General features: G+C 37.5%; 1 protein-coding gene across 1 annotated transcript; it reads right to left on the reverse strand.

The window, feature by feature from the left end:
• Positions 1–632: 632 nt before the first annotated feature.
• KASH5 (KASH domain containing 5) lies at positions 633–21,840 on the reverse strand. The gene is made up of 15 exons (XM_067469482.1): positions 21,765–21,840; positions 19,945–20,058; positions 18,440–18,620; positions 16,080–16,241; positions 15,207–15,324; positions 14,753–14,803; positions 13,523–13,600; positions 13,363–13,419; positions 12,457–12,516; positions 11,932–11,996; positions 9,649–9,736; positions 8,683–8,799; positions 2,287–2,336; positions 1,602–1,712; positions 633–888 (listed from the first exon to the last, which is right to left on the reverse strand). Exons 1-15 carry the CDS (start codon positions 21,838–21,840, stop codon positions 687–689), a joined length of 1,530 nt encoding a protein of 509 aa, XP_067325583.1. The 3' UTR covers positions 633–686.
• Between the last annotated feature and the right edge of the window lie 2,942 nt (positions 21,841–24,782).

Below are 24,782 nucleotides of genomic sequence, written 5' to 3' on the forward strand. Positions count from 1 at the left end.
TGTAACCTTGGTGATGAGTATGTTACGCCAGATTTTCAGCAGTCCTTTAACTAGTATGTAAACACTTGTGTGCTCAAAGAGTAATACAAAATTTAACAATGCAATATTTTCCATTAAAGAATAAATAAAAGACTGGCTTTTAAAAGTAAAAATGCCCCCTTTGAATTTTTAAAAAAATATTCCTTGCACCTCCCAATGGGCTTGCAGGGCAATTTTATCACAAGGGAAGGATGTCAGGTTAACTTTCTGGTTTGAAAAAAAGTTCTCTTTGCCATAACACAGCCCAAGTGGCCCACAAAGTATGGTGAAATTGCACTAATGTGAGCAGTTTTCGTTTAAAAATTAAAAATGCATATAGGAACATGACCCTCAGAAGTCCACGATGCACAGAGCCACTGTGGGTTTCCAAATACTACCAGTTACACTTAACTGTACAGGATGTATATGAAAAAATGCTTGTGAATTTCAAAACTACTAATAGCAATAGGCACAAAAAATCCAATGAAAAAATGTTAAGGCCAAAATGTCAGAGTTTTTAAAAATGTACGATATATAGCTTTCACCTGAAGTTTGAGCTTCGAAGTGATTCAGATTACAGTATCTATACAAGTTATTTAATATTGTTTTGTTATAAGCAACACTTTCCAAACATCCTTCTGCTCCACAAATTGAGAAAGGAGATGATATTACATAGGTGGTGGCCGTAAGTACCGTAACTGTAACTGTGGCCAAGGATTTGCTCCCTTGGGTTCAACCCAGACAGGATGTTGGTCATAAGGAAGAACTAAGAAGAATATGGCCAGCAAGGAACCACACGTGAGGAGTCCCGGAAGCATCCATTTCTGCAAGATGTATAATATCAAGTGGCCTAAGGGGACATCACAGAACCTGCACAGAGAGAGTAAATACAAAAAGGAACTGAAGACCTATTACTTTCTTTCCCGCAATCCCCAATGGCTGTAAGGCTAACTAGTCCTAGAGTGTAGGCAATACTTTGTCCTGGGAATACTTCATTATAACTCCTGATATATAAAGCTAATTACAGCCTAAATACCATAAAGGCACCAGATCCTGTCCAATCTTTGAAGCTAAGCAGAATCAGCCATGGTTGGTATTTGGATGGGAGACCCTCAACTTATGTCAGGGCGCTATATATTATATTTCAGGAAGGGATTGATAAAACTACTACCCTAAGATTACTTGCCCAAGAAAACCCTATGAAATTCATGAATTTGCCATAAATCAACATTCATTTTAAAGACACACACACACACACACAGCTAGTTATGGTTACTGACTAATGAAGGATATACACTTTGTGCTTAAGTAATATTCAGTGAACATATTATATGAGCCTGATATATAACAAGTATTGTATATTATAGAGCTACAATCTAGGACTGATTTTACCTTGCTAGTGTCCAAGTAATTTTCTAGGAAAGAGGGAAATATGAGAAGCAAGTAAAACTATTTCAGGGGACAAGTATGTGATTAAAGTCAAACCACAATCTGACAGGCCAAAAATGTCATCTTCTATCTCTGAAGATCTGGGTAACAATGCTGTCAAAAACATATGTCTGATAGTAGCAGGAGTTTCTCACCATTGAAATAGGATTTCAAATAAAGTCCCATCTGGCTTCTCCTCAACAGCAGCCATTAGCTCACCACACACTGGGAGTAAAGCTTGTTCTTGAAAGGCAGCTTCAGAACTTCTGTAACAAAAATCCAAAAATATGACAGCTTTTCAAATGTTGAAATACTTCATTTCATAGAGCAAATATTTATATTTCCACCTGGAATTTAAAAACCTCAAACTTTTGGAAGTACAATATATGTCACCAAATGAATAACCTCCAGGGCATGGTGGTCTACTTCCTTTCTGCTACTGTGCACTTGCTAGTAAAGCCTTTGGATTCTAAAATGGACTAAACTCATGATCTTGAAAGGTAGAGCAGATTTATTTCCCCATAAAATTAGCACTAATATGGGAAATAAACTATCGAATACATTCTTACTTAAGATAATCCTCAAAACAGTTATGAAAAGCCATTGTTCAAGAGCATATGTTATAATACATGGTGTGGAAAAGAAACAAAGTCTCTGGCTGTTGAAAAAACAGATGATTTTGAATTCAAGTACTTGCAAGAGTTAGGTGATTTTTTAGTATTTAGGTATACGTATTATGGTTTAACCCATTTCAACAATATGTATTGATTACTCTTCAAACTGCAAAGTCTGCTACCTGAAGTGGACCATCTCATCTGCTTAAAAGTTTACAACACTTACAGTTTTGTTGAGGTGGGTACTGTGACTTCTTGAAAGGTAGAAAACGTCACCTTTAGAGAAATAAAATTGACTAACATGATCCAAAAACATTCAGACCACTTAAAGCTGTCATGTCCTATTGGTTTAGAAGTTTGGTCTTACTGCTCTTGATTTGAGAATTTGAGACTCTGAAGTGAATTTTGGTAAGTCCAACCCTTGGTAATTCCAAATAAATACTTTCTTCATTCTGCTTACAAAAACTAATGAAGTAAAAATAGACCAGGAGTGTACTGCTAGAATATAAATAACTCTTAATTTATCAATGTTAAAAAACCTTTCAATTATTACTGCCCTTCACATATCTATTTTTATACAAAAGAGTCTAAAACATACTTATCACAGCATGTAAAGTGTCTAAAACAAGACATTAAATGTAGCTATTAGGATGAAACAAAATGATGCTTGTGTCTGCTAATGGGTATATAATAGGAAATGTTATGAAAAACTAAAAGCCTTTTGACTAAACACTAATTCAGTCACACAATTTTATCCTTCTCTAAACATGGTAGAAATCAAACTCATTTCTACCATCTCAAAATTCCTGGTCTTTGTTATCTGCTGTTAGTCCTACAGCAGCTTCTTCAATTTGCCACTTCCCAGCCTGACATAATTCAACTCAAACCCCAACATCCCAATGAGCTAACTGATTTGTATGGGATACCCCCAGTCCCAGAATCAAATTATGCATTTAACAAATAGTGTGTTACAGTATCTCTTCAATTATCATACTTCAGACTCCAGATGTGGATAGCATGTTTCAGCATCCCCAGGGGAAGGGAAATCTCCCTGTGCCTAAAAGAACTAATGGAAAATACTAAAACAGTGTCAGCTATTCTATATCCACAACATTCTTGCTATATTCAAATATTATATAAACTCTAACAATGTGCAGCCTTAACTACAGGAAGGCATTAGGACATGGGTTAACTCTCTGTTCTTATGAAAGAAAACTTGTACCTTGGAAGTATAGGGACATGGAGATCAGTTGGCCCCAGCAGAAAGTATGCACATTCTCAAAATTTTGCAGTGGTGATGTAAGTATGCAGGAAGAAAACAAGAACTGAGTTTTCTTAAAAGAGTGTTGCACTAGGATATAATTTTCCATTTCTCAAGGAAAAAATGGTTTAGTAGGTATAAGGTGACTATGCATAACCTTCTTGACCCTGAGAACTGCATATGCTTAGCTAGTCAATAACTTCATGCACAGCCAGAACATTCTCTCCATTCCACTGATTCTGATGCAGTGAGTTCTTCCCTTGCTCTTAGCAAGCGTCAGGAGAAAGTAGTTATGCCATTGGCAGGAGAGAATTCAGTAAATGTGAAGGAACCTGTTAGTAAGAGGTGTTGCACACCAATCCAATGTCAACTCCTTGATTCAAAGAGAAGAATCAAATGGTGAAGGTTGCACCCAAAGAGTTATTTTATAGTCTGTCTTTTCTTCACAAAACATACTTTAGATGGCTAACTCAGCCCAACCAAAAAAATATTTTGGTGCCTTGGTTTTTAGATCTGTTCCTGGGGTTATTTGGGGCGCTGATTCAGAAAACTGCATTGGACAGAACACACAATCTCTGATCTCTGTTGATCAGTATGTTAAATGACTGGAAAGTTTGTATCATAAATTGTGCTTTTGGTATGAAATAAGTAGGTTTTTATGTTGTACACTTTTCTTTTAATTTTTAACATGCTTCCTTAAGCTTAAAATATATTAATTTAAACACTACATTAAAATATCCTATTTTTTTATTGGATAGCAGAGCAAAGAGTGGTATATGACATATGCTCTGTATCTCAAACACTGGAGCTGATAGGAGGAAACTAATGCCATTTTTGGGATCAGCGGGTCAAACATACCCAGAAACAGTTCTAATATTTGAGGCACCAAAATGTGTGTTGATCAGTGTAATAATTCCAAGACATACTCTGAAAACACAATATTAATTAAAACATAAATGTTATGTATAATAAATACAACAATAAAGGCTGTTCCTCAGCACCAACCAGTAAAGACCCCAACTTACATGTCAAAGGCTTGTCTAAATAAAAGTGGGTTTGCCTGCTAGCAGACTGAGTACAAATAAAAGAAAAATGTTTCCCACACCTTGTAAACTTTGGTTTTTTATCAAAAATCTTCTGCACCATTATGCAGAAGAGTATCTGCAAGTCCAATCAGCTATAAATTGGGTTAATGGAAGTGCAACGTATCATCTTTTCAGATAAGCATCGGTACTGCTCGCCTGAATTTTTTTGGCTTTATTTAGCATTTTACAAAATAGGGAAAATTTGCATTTGGTTTTACTTACAATGTAAACCCCAAGGCAATGAAACTAGTGTTGAGCTGATGATAGCCTGGTAGCTAGAAAGTAAGCCCATTTGCAGTAAATAACCCTATTTGATAATAATTGCTGCATAAACGGCATTAAGCACAGATAAGAGTATGTTTTTCTTCTTTGTTTTGTCTTTTGCTCCTGTACCAGAAATCAATTACCTTTCCATAAAGACAAAGCTCTTTACTTGCACTTATTTAGATAGTGGGGGAGTCTTTTACCTAGGAAAGGGGTAATTTATAAATATAATAGAAGGAACATTATCTCATTGTGAAAAATAATTTTCCATTAAACTTAATAGAATAGCAGTGGAAACAAAAAAAAAGATAGATACTGGTGCTAAACAAAACAGTAAGACCAGGATGTTCTGTAGTTCTCACACATCCAACCACTTTCCCTAAGGCAAGGATTGTTCATGCCTTGCACCAAGGGATCAAATCTGAATAAATTAGAAAAACCAATCACCTGAAAATTTATCTATTTTACATACTATATATTGGCTTGGTTTACATGTTTTATTTAGAACTTGACAGTTGGAGTTCAGTGAAATTTAATCTTCGCACTCCCTTATCTGAGGGTCAGCACACTACCAACTAAGAATGTATTGTCGGAGGCTTTCATGGCTGGAATCGCTGGGTTGCTGTAAGTTTTCCGGGCTGTGTGGCTATGTTCCAGAAGCATTCTCTCCTGACGTTTCACCTGCATCTATGGCAGGCATCTTCAGAGGTTGTGAGGTTGTAAGGATGCCTGCCATAGATGCAGGTGAAATGTCAGGAGAAAATGCTTCTGGAACATGGCCATACAGCCTGAAAAACTTACAGCAACCCAGTAACAGCTAAGACTTTGCAGCATAATGACCTGCATGTTAGAATCTTTTACAGTCAATACAGAATATTTTCAAAACAGACCTCAAAGACACAATAGATATCATCCAGCAAGTGCTGCTTATCACCTGCTTAGGTGAAGAGCAACATTTGTTAAATTCCCTCTTCTATAGGAGCTGTCTCCTGTTTTTGGTCTGATAATCTTACTTTCTCACACTTCCTCTTGCTTCTTGTTGTCTCATCCCCGTTCTTAACTATGATTTGTTTGTAACTCTAGGACTGCCTGTACAATTTAAAAAACACAACTTTTTTGCTAACATTGCTATAGTAATTTAGGATGAACCTACTGAAATCAGTAGGACTTTAAATGACTCTGCCTGGAAGTTTTAAGTATGATCACAATCATTAGTACATTATTTGTGTGATCCATAGCATCTCAGCACACTGTGCACAACTTAAACTGATCTAAGATTTTCTAAAACCTGCTGTTTTCATCAGTTAGTGGAAGATGCTTATTAATGAAACATCGGGCCCTTATAGACAGGTCCAAAACACAGGACCTGTCTCGCTTAACCCAAGGTGCCCAAATGATACCTCGGAAAAATGCAAATTAATCTGGAAAAAACTAAAATTTCCTAGTTTGCTCTGAATTAATTAAAAACCTGGAAAAGTCTGAACCTTAAGTTAAGGTCCATATCTTTCCAGGTGAAGGCTTTGTGGGGATTGATTTCTAGGATTGCTTTTGTAGTCCCAGGGCCAATCCCCACAGCCATCCCGGTACTTCAGTCTCCTGGAGCCTGAACGAGCGGGAGGGTTCCAACCCCCTGCAGCCCCCCCATTTTCCCCAGAAAACCTTAAGAGAGGGGCCTACCGGCAGTACAGCCCTCTCTGTACAGTACTCCCAATGTGAGAAAATGATGCATGGGGGGGGGGGGAGTTCCCTCTTCTTCCCCTCCACCTTTTCATGCCTCAGGAGTACTCTGCAGAGGGCCCTGTGTTGCTGACAGGCCCCACCAGTAAGTTTTTTTTAGAGAAATATTGGTGTGGAGGGGGGCTGGATATCATCCCAGGTCAACCTTTGTAGCCACCCCTCAAGGGAAAGTCCAGGCTTAAAAGTGGGTTGAAATAATCCACTTCCTCCCAGATTTCTGCCCTGTCTGGAAGGGACCACAGAGTACCAGTAATAATAAAAATAGTAACACTTTATTTGTACCCCGCTACCATCTCCCCAAGGGACTCGGTGTGGCTTACACGAGGCCGAACCCAAACACAACAATACAAGCAATAATCACAACAATACAAGCAATTAAAATAAGAATATAGACAATAGTACTGAATTTAGAAAAACTGGATTGACAATGATACTGAATATAGTGCTCTACAGCACATTTTTAAAAATAAAAACTCTGACAAACACTAGATGTGAAGGTAAGAAAGGGCAAATTATTATCTCAGGAATGATTCTTTTATTCAAAATGTCATCTGCTTTTTTGAGATGTTAAATGGCAAATCTTATGTTGTTAGGATTCATCATACTAAATTTTCCTTTTAATAATAATGTCCCCATTAAGTAGTGACTGCATTATAATTGGGTACAGACTGCGTAGTCTGTAGGTACCACTGGAAAGCTAATGGCCCTTTCTTTTATTTTCTGAGTTCTGACATCAGAATTTTGTTTTTAACTAGGTTGAGGGCTATTTGGCTCCCTTTATATGTTCCTTAAGGGCTTTATTGTTTTTTGTTTTTTGTTATTTATTTTTTTACTGCAGTGGTACAAGCTTGTGTTTACACCATCAGGATCTTTTACATTCACAAAGACTATGAGAGTATGGAAATTGACTTCCCTTTTCCTAAAACATGACATGAAGTACTTTGGCATAGCTTTGTGGCTTACTGGAACAGTGGCTGTAATGTCAGATTTGCTACTGTGTGTTGGATTAAATGCCTTCTTGCATGCTTCTACATGCATGCATGGGGAAATGCCATAAAACCAGAGATCTTTCTCAGGATGAAAGACCAAGGTAATTTTCAATTTCCTCCTATTTAGGTTTTGTCCCTCTCAGCTCATATTTACACAATAAAAAACACAGCGCAATCACACCAACATTAATCATTAAAATAGATCATAATTGACAAGTATAAGCGACAATATCCAACTAAAAAAATCCGTCACATGCTCTTCAAAAGTAAATATCATATTTTCACTTGTGCACATTCCTACATTTTTCATACACCACAGCAAATGTGTTGGACACTGTATCTGTAATGCAATATGAAGCCACAGCCATTGCTGCTTTTGCTTATGTTGTTTATAAGCAAGTTTATAGAAAGTAGGATGCTTCCAGTCATACAGCTGCTGCCTAGATATGAACACATTACTGTGGTAATTGCATATTAAATAAATAGAAAACTAATGTTCCAACAAAATATGGAAACATAATCATGGGAAAATATACATATGATAAGAGATACTGCATAAAGAATAATACCGATGTAAATATGATTCAAATTAAGTGAACACTGACTTCATAAAAGAGACTCTACACCTGTTCATATATTAAATGAAAAACAGTTATCCTTTATAGAGCCATTCTGTCTTTGAGATCATCTGGAGAAACCCTGTTGATAGTGCCACATGATTCTGATGTCCATTTAGCAGTTGTCTGGAACAGGACATTTAAGTGCCCTACTATAAGAAATGTTCTTTCATCAGAAATTTGACATGCCTCATCTATTTTCAGTTTCTGTCAAAATGTTAAAAATATATGTACTGGCTTAGGAAGGCCTTCCTTCCTTAATCCAACCTTGTATCATTGTTTTCAACCTTGGTGTGCATGATTGATGCGCATTGCTCTGAAATTCTTAGTTCAAAGCAGTGAAAATTATTTCTAAATAAATAATCTGTCTACCCCATTACTTAAATGTTCTTTATGTCTACAAAAACAATGGGACTAAATCCTATCCAATGTTATACAAGTGTGCCATCTGCTCGGGCAATGTGAATTTTCTTTCCCTCTCCAGTACTCCACCCTCTGCAGGAAGACCTGTCATTACAAAAACATGGACACAGACTCTGCTAAAACTGTAAAGGTAAATTTTATGTTCTAACAGCAAAATAGCAGTTGAGTTCACATAGCATACTCCTAGAAGTGGAAGGAAGAAAACAAATCTTTATGTTTTTTCCTCTTTGTGATGTCTACACTTACCGGTACTATTTCCTCTGCCAAGGATCTGATGTTGTCCAAAGGCACTGGAGGGTTCTTGAAAGATGGCAACACCCCACAGAAAGGGCTAGGCATGGCCTCACCATCACTAAACTCCTGCTGAAGATAGTAAGGTTATCTTAGAACTCAGACAATATTGTAGAGACTCAAGATATCTTCCTTTAAGGTAGTATTTTTATCGTACAAATGAGCAGTCATTCCAGTGAGATCATGAAAAGTGAATTAGTAAGAAGGAAAAGTAACATGATTCAAAAGGAGTTTCGCAATGCAAATAAATCAAAGCAGACAAAAAGTAACAGAGGGGAGTAACTTTGCTGCTCTGTGGCATCCATGTGAGAGGGTTAGTGGACTGAGTCCATGCTGACTACTCAACTATACAACATTCTGATCAATGGTCTATGCATCTGCAAGGCACATTTGTGTCACACAGACCATGACGTAGTAATGAAGATTTACATTCCTAACCACAGCTTCCTAACCCATGTCTATGTTATTCTCTGAATTTTAATTTTACAATTAAAAGCCGATCTTTAGCACTTCTGTGCTACTTCCTTGTGCTAACACCATCCAACCTCTGTTAAAACAAAGTTTAAAGCACTAATATTGATATCTCCTTTACTTGCTCTAACATTTCTATGATTTCTGAAGAAATTGCAATTTTCTAAAAGAACAGATGCAAATTATCAAATTTCAATCTACATCTACATCTACATTGGGATATTCTGCTGCTGGGGTTTGACTAGGGCTAATGCAAGGACCACATTTGATAAATTCTAGTCTTACTTCTCATCTGACAAAGCTCATACATATACAAATTATTCAGATATGAACCTTATATAGTAACCACTTGTCTGAGACAGGTCTATACAAGATATGTGTTGACATGTTTCCTGTAGCTACAAGAACAAAAAACTCAAAAAAGAAATACTTGTATGTTGTTGCTCTTACTTTCTGTGATTCTTCAATCTCCATACAGAGTGGCTGTACAGGAACCTGTAAGCTAGTCTTCATGTTTTGTAGGGAATCATTTGGCTGCCTATGTTAAAAAAAATGGAATATACAATAAAGAAATACTATTTTAAAGTCTGTATTTCAGATTAAAATGTTAGTCATCCAATCAGAATAGCATCAGCTCTATTTAGTAACAGAAAATATTGGAAAAAATAGTGAATAACACTTATAGGTTGCAAACTGAAAGTAGACACAATTTCCTAAAAGCTTATAGATATGCAAAGGAGCAAACTTTCTTTCTCCAGAAGAAAGGAGAAATTTTTCCTTAGTCTGAAGACTTCTTAACCAGATTTGAGTTTAAAATTATAAAGATCCCTTCCTATCAAATTTGTTCCTTTCACACTACAGTGCAAGATAAGACTATGCATCTCCTATAGCACCTAAGCACCTAGACCTGACCTCAGTGTCTCCCTAGCAAGTCAAAAAGAAGACTGCAGATTCTTAATGCCCGTCATACAGAACTGGGTCACGGGGCATGATGTGCGTGCCTAACAGGGAGAGATGGATAGGTCTTGCAGAGGGCAAAACTAATTTAACTGGAGATAGCAAATTAAGCTGCATCTGTTCTTTTGCTTGAGAACTTACAAGTCTAGCTACCTGGGGCAGAAGAAATTGTTCATCACATTTGCCAGATTAAGACAGCAAAATCTGTTATATTTCATTTCACTTGGTTTCTAACTTTTTAATCTAGCCAATTTCTAAGTCAGATTATCATTCTTCAAGTTTGCACAAAAAATTATATGCATTTACATGTGCATTACTTTGAAAATGCACATTTTGTGCAATTTTTCCAAATACAATGTACATTGTATTAGGAAATTGATTTCATTAATTTTGTATTTGTGTACCCCAAATACCCCAAATACACTGGTTTTATTAATTATACATTTGTGTACACTTTTCCAAAATATATAAAGCTGTGTATGCATTTTCATTGGAAAATTATGAAAACTGGTTGAAGTGTCAATTGGGTAGATCTGCATTTAAAGTGCAAATTGAACCAATTTTTCCATCCTTATTTCTAGGTTTCTTCACAAATTGCACTGTAGATTCATGGCATTTGACAATAGATATATTAATATTACACATACATTCATACATACAGATTATATCTATATCTATATCTATATATAATATTTGCAGGGCAATTGTGATTTTTTTAATCTAGTCATCGCTAATTATGTGCCTTCTTAGGGTACTCAGTTTAAGTGTTTCAGATGTCTTGAACATTATTGAGAAAGTAATGCACCATTTTTCTGATATTATGGATAATTTTTATCTTTGTATTAACTCCAAAACCACTTAAACCGCTGTTTCTTAAACTGTGGGTCCTGACCCCAAATGTTGGGATCACAAAAATTGGGATCACAAAAATTGGCAACAGTAAAGATTTCTGAACACCAAGTAATGACTGTTTTAGACATTTACACGAATCTGTAAGCAACAACAGTGTACTCTGCAGAGAATGCTTCAACTGTACTTAATAAAAAGGGGAAATACAGGTAAGCTTTTTTTTTAGCAAGCCTAGCAAATACAGATTTATTATCAGTACAAGTTTTATTTTTATACCTATTTTATATGTCTGTATAGCTGGGGTCAAGCAAAAACTTCTCAAGTAGAAAGGGGCCATGAATGGAAAAAGTTTAAGAAGCCCAGCTTCAAAGCATAAAAGCTCAAATTGGGCTCCCACAACTGAAAAGCAAGAAATCCAAATTTATTCATCGAAGGCAACTGAAAATGTGTTCTTAATAACTTCATTTTGTGGCTACTATAAAGAAGCACAAATGAAACGCTCTTACAAACTTCCAAACAACATTCCAGAATGCAGTATAATTTTGGGGCATTTTCTTGGTGTGTGCATTTTATCAACTGAAACAACTTGATGTTTTCCAAATGTTTTCTACTATAGTTGCCATAGTTCCTCAGCACTATGCATATTGCCCGGGGCTGATTAGAGCAGCTGACAACAACTTTATGGGAATGCATTCCCCATCTCTGCACTATAGTATAGATGCAATTTATTTAAAATATTTTAAAAATTGCTGTCCTGAAAGGTTTATTTGTAGCTGAAGACATAATGGTGATTTTACAAGCAACAGTAACAAAAATGACAGATATATTGGTAGCTGGACATTTCACTTTGGAGTGAACTAGGTTCACTCTCTTTATTTATCCTAACCACTGAACCCAAAGGAAACAATGAATTCTAACAATACTTACGTATCTGGATGTTGATAAGACTGACACAAGTGGTCTTGAAGTCTGCGGACTTCCAGTCTCAATTCCTATTTGGAGATCATTAAAAATTGAGGTACATGCAGAATAGCTGCTACTGTAGTATGAATTGAATAAAGGAAGTCAGCAGCTAAAGTATGTTATCAGAAGTCTAGGTTTCTCACATTCCGTTTCATTTCACTGCAACTGAAATTAGCATTTTCAAGTTCCTTACAGTCTACAACTTTGTAGCTCTATTTGTTAAAAATTAAAATAAAGACAAAATGTAATATGTAATTATTTTATGAATAAAATGTACTTTTTATAAGACAAATGTAATGAATTTATGCCAAACCATAACACTTTTTCTGTCCCTGAAGTAATGTTATTTTCAATCTGAAAATGCAATAATAGTGCTTAAAAATTAATGTATTTTTGTGATTTCAAACTTTCTAGAAATTTTCATATCTATATGCAATGTATGTGCCATTTCACTGAACTCTTCCTGCCTGAAAACAAAATCCCCATTACCTCAACTACTGTTCGGTATTCATCAAGGACCATTGTCAACTCTTCGATTTGTTTTGTTTTCTATAAATAACAAGATCAAGCAAACAAGAGAATAACTCAGCCTCATGCCAAAGCAAGCTGTGATCTTAAACAAACATTTGTTACCATTTTTTAAACATAGCACCAACTTCTTTTTATAACCAAATTATGCCTAGCCATGAGGTTGTAGTGACACCTAGTGATGTCTGAATGCAGTAATGCAGCAAAGCATATTTTTAAAGTATTTTCTCGCCATGTATTTTATAAGCTACAAATGACTAAAATAATTTGAAATTATCAATAAATAAATGTAAGGATGCCATGTTTAATCAATTATATGTGTAGGATAATAGTTTTAATTTTGTTTAAGAATAAACCAGCTCAATTATATTGTCTTAATAGTACTTCTAAAAGATGTAATTAAGATAGCAAATATCCTCTTTCAAAGATTATGAAAAACTTTCGTAAAATAGAAAAAAGAAAATGTCACCTTGACAATGTTTGGTGCAATACATGCATGTAGTAACATCCAAACTTATTATTTTGGGTTAAGCAATATTCTTTTCTTTCTTTTTTTCAAAGAGAGGCTTCCTCACGTGCTGGGAGATGTCAATTTGTCATACATAGTACAAAATTGCTCTTTCCTATGTGTTTTGTATTTAACATGTTTTGTTTCTAATTACTGAAAGGTAAATACTATATAGGCTTAAATTGCCTATGTTGTTGCTGATGAATGCATCTCTAAGGAATTCTGGTTATGAAAACAAAAGTGGGATTATCATAGGCAAATGTATTCCCCATAACATCCAGTTGGAAAATAGTTGAATGCCTCACACCCACCATATTGCCTACATGTTAAACTTGCCCTCTTCCCTCATTCCAGCTTACCTCATTAAGAGCAGCACCCTTACAGGAGATAAGTTTTTCATACTCGCATATTTTGGACTGCAAGAAAGCAAGAAAACAAAATCACCCTAAAGATAAAAATCCAAGCTGGGGGGAAAAAAACAGAAGTTATCTATACAGTTAGTTGAATGTTTATGGATACCTTCAAACTGGCTTTCTTTGTAAATAGCTCCTTGATTTTACACTTAGTATTTTCTTTTTCTGTAAGTAATTTCTTGTTCTGTAAAAAACAAAATAGGCTCTTAATTTTATTAATTTTCCATATACTTAAAAATAGCTTTAGTTTAGTATCAAAATAAATAGGGATGATACCCACTGGGATGGGATCAGAGTCTTGGACATGTGTTATCAAAAAATTGGACCCCCAAATTTTGAAAAATAAAATAGATTATGAGAAATGGCTCTATTGGGACTTACAGCGAGTGCGTGAACCTTTTTCTTACAGTAACTCTCTTCATGAATTGCATTGGAATGTCCCTTAACACACCCTAGACTCTAGGCAAATTACCCTAATCCCGTTAATTGGGAAATGGGAGGGAAATGTTCAAGGGATTTAAGTCAGAGCCTGGAGGTCCTTCTTCCTGTTTTCATCTGATATGATCCAGGAGCGTTTCCTCTTCCTTTCCCGAGACAGATTGATCTGTTGCAACACCCATTGAGCTAATCTTCACCTGAAAGCACCTATTGTATATCTGGACTAAACCTATTGTTTCTACCAGAGCCTGGATATTAAGCTCATCATCGATCGCCACATCACATTCCATCCTGATTGCACCTCTTTTGGGAGCAAATCAATAAATGGTCTGACTACAAATAACCCAATAACAGTTTATTTGAGTTTTCCACCACGACAGGGGTCAACCAATGAAGCAGATCCTAGTCGGACAGTTTCTGAGCCTATCAGGAGCTAGTGTGGGTATCTTGAATAGCTATCCAATGTAATAAATATGTTATGTGTTTACAATTGTAGTATTTCAAAACTTTGGAGTTCTTTCTCCGCTGACATCCTCTTTGGACATTGAGAATAAACCTCTAATTTTGCCCTTGACCCACAAGCTTGATACAACATGAACCCAAACCCATGGTTTTAGAAGAGGTGAAATTACTTGACACATGCAGTGAAAAAGACATGTGTCTGGGATAGGGTGCATGGTTTTTTTAAAAATATGGACTTTCATCATATATGCAGTGGTTCTTTATGGGATTGAATACTATTCTATATTTTGCATTGCAGCAGAGATCTCTTGTGTTCTAATACCATAAGGACATAAGAAGCTGCCTTTATTGAGCCATATCTCAGTATCTTGCATGTGCTTGTCTTCTAACACTACTAACCTAGCTGATTTTTCGTGTTCCTGTTACATCTACTCACCTCTTCCTGCAGATTATCCACTTGAACAGATAGCAACTGATGTTCTTTTTCCTACAGCATGAAGAAAGGTGACTGTTTGTTTCGCCTTTAGGAGTATTTAGAATTTGAAGATAACATTTTACAGCCAATAAAATTGAGTGATTTTTGCATCCACAATTAATGTGAAAAGCTATTTTAAATGGGCCATAATAACTGTAAACAATTACATGGACAGCAATTTCTAGAAATATAACTACAACGCACAAGACCATGTCTGAAAAATCTAAATTATCAAATCATTTACATAACACTCAATGAAAGTGAAATTACATAAGTCCGTGTAAGATATTTCCTCCATTAAACAATTCCAACATTATCATTTAAATAACTGAATATCAAATATGGACAAAAGAGAACAAGAAGCCATCTTATGGATCCATTCTACAATCGAAAGTGAATAGTCGGGAGAACTTACTAGCTGTCGAGTTTGTGCATGCAGTCTATTATTTTCCTCTTCTAGAGTTTTTGAAAAAACCTTCAGATCTTCTAATTCATTTGCCACAGATCTAGCTTGCTCTAGGGCTTGTTGGGTGCTACAATAAAGTGTGAATATTCAGTTACAAATATTCTATCACCAAAATTATCCATCATATTATGTGATGAAGAACTAAGAAAGCCAACAAGGAAAGAATGTGAAAGAATTGAGGGATCAAATTACAGGATCAAAAGTAGGATGAGTGGAATGTGATCAAAGACCACACAGATTTCAAGGAGCTGTTATTATATTCAGAATAAAACATAAGATGAGTGTTAAAGAGAAAGTTCACACAACTGGTTGTGTCACTGGCAAGCATCAATTTTCTGAATTTTGATCACAACAAATAACACCACAATACCACAGACATTTCTAGGTATCCTTTTCTACCTCCTACCACTCCCTCCATATTACTAAGCCTGTCTTCCCAATGTGGTGCTCTCCAGAATTCTTGGGCAATAACTCCCAACATACTTATCACTTATGGCTTGAGAATGGGAGTTGTAGTCAGAGATTTAGCAGATACTAGATATGTGCTTGTGACTTGGACTGTTGTTGTGCCTTCATGTCAGTTCTGACATATGGCTGTAAATATCTATTGAGACAGGGTTTGCCTTTGCTTTCATCTGAGGCCAGGAGAGCATGACTTGTTAATACCTTCCACTGGGATTCCATGGTTGACTGGAGATTTAAAGCCGGATTTCCAGAATCTTAGCCCCGTGTTCAAAAGTACTACATCATGCTGGCTCCTATTATTTAGGACTAATCTTAGTCCTAAATAAGGGCACCATGTTGCAAAGTCCCAGTATTTACCTCCGCAGTTTCCCTTTCAGCTCAGATATTTCCTCAGAGAGTCTTGAATTCAGCTCTTCTGCAGTCTCAATAGTCCTCTGCAGCTTGTTATTCTGCACTGCTAGCTGCTTGTTTCCTTGCTGCAAGTCTTGGATGCTATTCATCAGGTCTGCTGCCTCTTCTCTATCATTACAAAGAGGTAAAATAGCTAATGAGCGAGAAATTGATTATTTTTACCATTCCAGTCTATAAAAATAGCTAACTGCATAAGATTTGCCAGTTTTTGCCCTGTGAATGTAAGATGCATGCTCCTGAGATCTAGTGACTACAGATACTACCAATAGCTGGGCTTTGTAACAAAATCTGCTACAACTAGATTTAGAAGATCAGGGACATCGGCCTCTTTTCATTCATTCCTTTTCCTTATTCAGCACAAGATTTTACCATATCAGAGAATCAAAGAATAATGGAGTTGAAAGACCACATGGGCCATCTAGTCCAACCCTCTGCATGCAGGAAAAGCACAAAGCACCCCTGACAGATGGCCATTCAGCCTCTGGTTAAAAGTTTCCAAGGAAGGAGCTTCCACCACACTCCGAGGCAGAGAGTTCCACTGCTGAACAGCTCTTACAGTCAGGAAGTTCTTGGCAAATGTAAATATGGCTTATAAATTTGACTGGTTCCTAAATATTATCTAATCTCCTAGGTTAAATATTGTTTAACAGTCACTGCTCTTGTCATATTACTGGCCTGAAAAAGTAGATCAGCACTGTATTACTTTTTCTTTAAGTCACACTTTTACTTTCTCTGCTGCGTGCGAATGCAGAAATAGTTGCCTTCTCTATTATGTACAGATATCTGCCCAGTGAGTACAGGTAAGAACAAAGAAACTGAAGAGGCATATTGTTATCACAATTTGGATAAAATGTTTAAAAGAAGGCTTTTTACGTACAGTTGGAGCATCTGATATTTGGGAAACAGTAGAATAGTAGGATGGAGAACTACCTTAACAAAGAAACTTCTTAAGCACTTTGAAAATTTAGGGCAAGGAACAATTATTTGCATCTTTCTTGAGCATATTACTTTCTACTCCCACCTCAATCCAACAGGATAGGCGATAAAAACATTATTATTTTTACATAAAAACTCCAACCATCACCCAAGTCAAAAAAGAAGCACCATCAAAGCCTTGGCAGACCGTGCAAAAAGAATCTGCGAACCCCACCTCCTCCAAGATGAACTGAACCACCTCAACTGGGCTCTCCAGGCCAATGGATACTCCACCTCAGACATCAGAAGAGCTACAAGACCAAGAACAAACCACGAGAGTAAAGATGAAGATCCACCCCGAGGAAAAGTGTTCCTGCCATACATCAAGGGAACCACTGACCGCATAGGGAAGCTGATGAGGAAACACAACATACAAACAATCTACAAACCCACCAAGAAAATCCAACAAATGCTACGTTCAGCAAAGGACAAGAGGGATCCTCTCACCTCTGCAGGAGTCTACCGTATACCATGCAGCTGTGGACAAGTCTACATAGGGACCACCAAACGCAGCGCCCAGACACGCATCAAGGAACATGAAAGGCACTGCAGACTACTTCAACCAGAGAAGTCAGCCATAGCAGAGCACCTGATGAACCAGCCTGGACACAGCATATTATTTGAGAACACAGAAATGCTGGACCACACCAACAACCACCATGTCAGACTACACAGAGAAGCCATTGAAATCCACAAGCATGTGGACAATTTCAACAGAAAGGAAGAGACCATGAAAATGAACAAAATCTGGCTACCAGTTTTAAAAAACTCTAAAATTTTAACAGCTAAACATCAGAGAGGAAGAAACCAGGCACAGATTAACAACTCCCAGCAACAGATTTTCCCAGACTCAGGCAGGCCTTCAAATGCTAATGAAGGTGATTAGCTAACATTCACACCTAACTGCAGCAGGGAAGAGCTCCTTGCCCCACCCCAACCATTCCACAGATATATAAACCCATTGTACTAATTGCAACCAGACCCTCTGAGGATGCTTGCCATAGATGCAGGCGAAACGTCAGGAGAAATGCCTCTAGAACATGGCCATATAGCCCGAAAAAACCCACAAGAACTGAGGATTATTATTTTTGTTATTCCATAACTACAACTGTATAAATATACTTTATAACAAGACTTATATAATTATCACTCTGTACTACATGTGAAGAATTAGATTTATATCCATGAAAGATCTTGCTAAAATAGAAACAATTTCTTCTTAAAGGTCCTGTCACATCATTCTCCCTTCTTTCGTCTTATGTTGCAAGAGTCTAACTCTTTGAAAATCACACAATAATGTAGGACAATATCTGCCTATTAACATTACTAACCCTTCTTGCCTACAGTCTGCAATCCAATCTTTCATGACAGCATAGAAGGTAGAAAAATTAACAGCAATCCCTCTTTCTTCAGGGTCCAATCTTTTATACAGAGACTGAAACCTCCAGTCTTCACAACTTTGCCCTGTCATTTCTTGTAAGTATTCAATAATTCGGAAAACTGATACTTCTCCTAGAAACAGAGCAGAAATTGAAATTACTCAAAAAGAAACCAAAAGAGGGACTATTCCTTCCTATTTAGCAGTACACCCTATAACACTATATTGTATATGTCACTGTTTCTTTCATCTTGGAAAGGAATTTGACTTTTTTTGGTTGTAACTAATAATCAACTCATGAGCTATTCTATTTGTCTATATAATCTTAAAATACCACCATAAAAGCAGCTCAGATGATAATTTATCTTTTAAAACAAGATTCTAGTTCTTTGTTTCAAGAAAAAAAAGGCTGCTGAACAATCTGAAACCTGAAGGACTGGAGATAGGAAACAGAAGTCTGTTCTTAAATGTCTTTTTTAAAAGCAATACATTGTGTCCCATGTCCTCCCAGTTTTATCCTGATTATTACTTTTTTCTGTGTATACTTCAATTAAAATCCATCTATGTCATTTCAAATTCTTCCTTTTAGAAGAGCTGCTTCCCAATCCCTTTTTGACAAAGAGGTTTCTTGGATGACACATTTTACTTCCTCACTAGAAGCAGCAATAGGAAAGATTACCAGGCCAATTAGATTTGACACAGATGACCAAGACGGTTTTAAATGGTGTATTTTAATCTTGCGATAAATGTTTTTAATGTTTATGCATGCGTATATGAATTCTTGAATGTTTGCCGTATATATGCTGTGCTCCGCCCTGAGTTCCCTTTGGGGTGAGAAGGGTGGAATATAAATGTTTTAAATAAATAAATAAACTAGGCAAGAGTAGTGCTGCTCCTTGAAGCCACACTTTTCCCTCCATAAAGCATACAACAGGTAAGCAACAAAAGGTTTCCTCATTCCAGTCAGGGAGACACATTCCAAAACAAGCTGTTAACCAAAAAGAAACATTCTACTTGGAGCCCTATCACATCACACTATTAGCATTATTATTCCACTTTACCTGCCATTAAAATATTCTGTGGCTTGTAGTTTAATGAGGGCCAAGAGTTTTTTTGTCGGAGAATTCTAAATGCTCCTACCTAAAGTGGAAAACCCAGGATCGTATATGATATTACCATGGCAGTTAAAGTGTGATAGGGTCCTGAGACTGAAAGAGGAATTCCCTTGCAATAAAAAGAGAACAGAGAGTCAATCCTATTTTGAAGTAACTAGGTTGAATATCCTCTTGCTTGGTAATTTCCATTATGTATGGCAATTGCTGTATTTTGTTTGTAATTCCAAGTCAATAAAAACAATAAAAAATTGAGAAAAGACACGTCTTTCTCCTACAATTTTTCCCCAGTAAAGTAACATTGGATTTGCTGACTGTTTCCAGCTACTACTGAAATGGTTTGTACCTGTTTGTTCAGAATCACAGGCCTTGAATGTGCATTTCAGAACATTTTCTTCAGAGCAGTGGTCTGCATTCAGGATGTTTTTGTTGCTAACACCAGAGTTGTCCCATGGTACTGCTAAGAAACACATAAATTAGTTTTTTTCCTCTAAGCCTGGATAATCTGCAAACCATTATACCCACAAAGATCTAAAATAAGCTCACTTGACTAAAAAGACATAATGACTTGCCATTTGTCCACATTACAGCCCATTTCTCTGTACTCAAAATCCAATATTAGGCCTTTTCTTCATCTCTCCCATTCATAATTCCCCACTGTCCATTCTTTTTACTGAAATGGTATGTCTCATATCTACTCAAAGTGCTTGCATCTCAAATAGGGTTTCTTCATTCAAACAAAAATTGCTGAGCAACTTAATGGCTTAAAAGCCAGATGAGTATGTATGAAGCAGCATGTACAGTAACTCTATTTTTCTCTCTCTCTCAGAATACCCTAATTTGTCATAAAACCAAATGTGAAGAGCGGATAAAGCATCCAACTGAAAAGTATTTGATGTACAATTTGCATGACTCACACTCCACAGAACTAGATGAAGAACTGCACCAATGCAACATTACAATAATTTCTACTAGGGATTGAGTTACAAACTAAATTGGAAATCATAGTAAAGTAGATCAGTGACATCAGACCAATGACTGCCACACAGGTGTCGCCTATTTTGTGGCACAGAACTGAACTAAAATGGAGAATGACTGAAACTAGAGAAAGCATTTGTATTCATATTAGAGATATTACAGTGGCAGGCAAGTGGCAGGCAAAAACCTGGAACCTCAAGCCATGGCTGATACCGAATGAGACTCCTCCCGGCACACAGAAGACTAGGCGACTTGGAAGATTCTTAACAGACTGCGCTCTGGCACCACGAGATGCAGAGCCAACCTTAAGAAATGGGGCCACAAAGTGGAGTCCACCACATGTGAGTGTGGAGAAGGGCAAACCACAGAACACCCATTACAATGCAGCCTGAGCCTTGCAACATACACAATGGAGGACCTTCTTATAGTAACTCCAGAGGCACTCCAAGTGGCCAGCTACTGGTCAAAGGACATTTAATAGAATGGCAAATTTTTAAACTTTGTGGTTTTAAATACATTACAACTATACCCTTCATTTGCTTCTGATACGATAAATAAAAAAGAGATATTACAACAATAAAAAGCAAGCTTTATCTAGAGTTGGACAAGAACTGGAAAGAACACTCAGCCCCAAGGTTTTTCATTGACCAGCCCACAAAGGCCCACAATCTATGTATTTGTTATTCATTTATATGTCAACCTAAGCGCTCGCTCCCTCTTATACACACACACACATTGGTAATAAAGCACTTTGCATACTAGCCCAAGTTTGTAAAATAATCATTTGGGATTTTGGGTCAAAACAAGGGAGAGTAAGTGTGTTGCATGCCAGTCTACTGTGCCATGATCTCTCTGTAGCTCTAGAAATCAGGTACGCTTGGAACATATAGGGGGAAAAACAATATTTAGATAATCTAAACATTGATTTGAGAAATGTGGTTCAGACTTGCATCCATTTTTACTGGAGTCACTATGAATGGCCTGAGTTAATGTCGTTTAGGGTAAGTGGCACAAACATCAAAATTAGGAAACAACAGCAGCCCATAGCTTTGAAACCAAAACTGTACTGTTAAATAGGAATTACTTTTTTTCAAATTAACGTGGATGACAGGATGGTTCTAAGATCCAACACCAATAAAATAATAAACAATTACAAGATTGAATTTTTCAGGAACAACTAATATTTACCTTCTGTTGATAAGACTGCAGTTAACTGTGCTACTGCTGCATTTTCAAAAGACTTGTGGTAAATAATATCCTCCATCACCAGATAAGTGCCTTTTCAGTCAGAGCTTTATTTATTCCACAGAAATATTCTTTTCCTTCAAAAAAAGAAAGAATGTGTTTTATTTAAGCGCAGCCAGCAAACCAGGAACTTGGTTCCAGCCTTCACAAAACAAGAGACTTTTCGGGAGAATTGTTTGCCAGGTTTTGAAAGTACCGTAATAAAACACCTGGTTGAATTACCTCAAAAATATAGGTATGACAATGCCATCAGTTCAAAAATCTGTACACTAAATTGCTTAAAGCTGTCCCTGGATTGAAACACTATACTCTTATTTATGCAAACCAATGAGATTTTGGCCTGCATAAATAGGAGTATAGTGCCTAGATCTAGGGAAGTCTTGCTACCCCTCTATTTTGCCTTGGTCAGACCACACCTGGAATACTGTGTCCAATTCTGGGCACCACAATTGAAGGGAGATGTTGACAAGCTGGAATGTGTCCAGAGGAAGGCAACTAAAAGGATCAGAATGTTGAGTATAAGCCCTATGAGGAACGGCTTAAAGAACTGGGCATGATTAGCCTGCAGATGGGAAGGCTGAGAGGAGACATGATGGCCATGTATAAATATGTGAGGGGAAGTCATAGGGAGGAGGGAGAAAGCTTGTTTTCTGCTGCCCTGGAGACTAGGATGCAGAACAATGGCTTCAAACTACAGGAAAGGAGATTCCACCTGAACATTAGGAAGAACTTCCTGACTGTGAGAGCTGTTCAGAAGTGGAACTCTCTGCCCCCGGAGTGTGGTGGAGGCTCCTTCTTTGGAGGCTTTTAAACAGAGTCAAGTGACTGGCTTGACTCTGAAAGAGATGGGGGTAGTGACAGTCAACAAGGAGCTCTGGTGTGGGCTGGTCCATTAGGTCACAAAGAGTCAGAAGCGACTGAACGAATAAACTACAAACAGAGGCTGGATGGCCATCTGTCGGAGGTGCTTTGAATGCAATTTTCCTGCTTCTTGGCAAGAGGTTGGACTGGATGGCCCACGAGGTCTCTTCCAGAGGTAGTGAGGATGCTTGCCACAGATGCAGGCAAAACGTCAGGAGAGAATGCCTCTAGACCATGGCCATATAGCCCGAAAAAACCTACAACAACCCAGTGATTCCGGCCATGAAAGCCTTCAACAATACATCGTTACTAAACTGTACCCTTAACGGAAAGTATATAATTAAAGAGAAAGATGAACCCTCAAAAGACTAAGTCAACAATCAATTTTTTAAAAAAAATTCTGCTGTTGGTTGAATTTTTCGATAGTTTTTTTATTACTATTATTTTATTATTATTATTATTATTATATGATTTTTTTCTCCTTCTTTCTCTTTTTTGCCCTACTTTCCTATAGCATTATTATTCCTCCACTTTACATGCATAGAAAAAAAAATATCCCTCTACTTTCCCTCCCTTTCTAACCTTAATAAAATAGATTTTTAAAAAAAGAAGACTTCAATCCCCTTTTCAGCATTTCACTTCCCCTCAAAATAAATGACATAGGTAAAGGTTGTCCCCTGACATTAAGTCCAGTCATGTCTGACTCTGGGGTGTGGTGCTCATCTCCATTTCTAAGCCGAAGAGCCCGCGTTGTCCATAGACACCTCCAAGGTCAGGTGGCCAGCATGACATATTGCCAGATAAAGGCTTCAAAAACCTCAATTATGCCTGCCTGTGATATAGTCACTTCAGAGAGTGTTTGAAACAGGCATGGGCAAACTTTGGCCTTCCTCCAGGTGTTTTGGACTTCAACTCCCACAATACCTAACAGCCTACCGGCTGTTAGGTATTGTGGGAGTTGAAGTCCAAAACACCTGGAGGAAGGCCGAAGTTTGCCCGTGCCTGACGAAGGCAGAGTTCCCATTAAAATGGGCCCCTTCCCCATGCCTTTCAACCTTCTTCAAGGAGCCATCTTGTTACTCCTTGCGCAACTGAGGGGAGGCCAAGCTATATTTCAAAGGCAACCCCTGAAAATTATTTCTTCCCTCACTGAAATCTCCTCAGCCATTAAACAAACAAACAAAACAGCCTCTTCGACCAAAAGCAAAGTGGACTGAAAAGCCCTTCCACCTTTTGAGGGGAATTCAGAGTGAAAATGCCTCCTTCCCTGACTAAACTGAGAGGGCCTTGCTGAGGGAAGAAGGAGACACTCCTAAAAGGGCGGGAAGAATAAGGCCCCTTCTACACTGCCATGTAAAAACCAGATTATCTGTTTTGAACGGGATTATATGGCAGTGTAGACTCATATAATCAAGTTCAAACAGATTATATAGATTATATGTAGGTTATATGGCAGTATAGAATTTATTATTTATTTATTTCGAGTTTTTATATACCGACCCTCTCACCTTCAAAGAGGGATTCGGACCGGTTCACAACATGTGTTAACATACAAAAAATATACAATAACAACACAATGCCACTTAATTACATGATTAAAATATCAGCACCATACACATTAAAACATTATCATCCCAGTTAAAAGAGCCAAATCGTCTGACACCATCACAATCCCATTCATCATCCTCCTTTCATGTGGGCAAAGAATTAAATCAGTTGTCAAATGCCGTGTTCCACAACCAGGTCTTTGTTAGTTTCTTGAATGTCATGAGGGAGGGGGCAGTTCTGATCTCTAATGGCAGGGAGTTCCAAAGTCAAGGGGCCACCACCGAGAAGGCCCTGTCCCTCGTCGCCACCAGCCGTGCTTGTGCAGGCGGAGGGACCGAGAGCAGAGCCCCTCCGGATGATCTTAGTGGTCTTGATGGTTCGTAGGGGAGAATACGTTCAGAGAGGTAAACAGGGCCGGAGTCGTTTAGGGCTTTATAGGTTAACACCAGCACTTTGAATTGTGCTCGGAAGCTAATCGGCAGCCAGTGGAGTTCGAGTAACAGCGGAGTGGTGTGCTCCCTGTACCCCGCACCCGTTAGTAATCTGGCTGCT

This window comes from Anolis sagrei, chromosome 6 (genome assembly GCF_037176765.1).
Source record: "Anolis sagrei isolate rAnoSag1 chromosome 6, rAnoSag1.mat, whole genome shotgun sequence".
NCBI classification, from domain to species: domain Eukaryota; kingdom Metazoa; phylum Chordata; class Lepidosauria; order Squamata; family Dactyloidae; genus Anolis; species Anolis sagrei.

Excerpts from the sequence above, each read along its gene's own strand:
- KASH5 (XM_067469482.1), bottom strand. The coding sequence starts at position 21,840 with ATGGAGGATATTATTTACCACAAGTCTTTTGAAAATGCAGCAGTAGCA. Across the intron at positions 13,601-14,752 it reads TGGATAATCTGCAGGAAGAG|AACAAGAAATTACTTACAGA; the intron begins GTGAGTAGATGT and ends TGTTTTTTACAG. Across the intron at positions 2,337-8,682 it reads TGGCAGAGGAAATAGTACCG|GTGACGTTTTCTACCTTTCA; the intron begins GTAAGTGTAGAC and ends ATTTCTCTAAAG.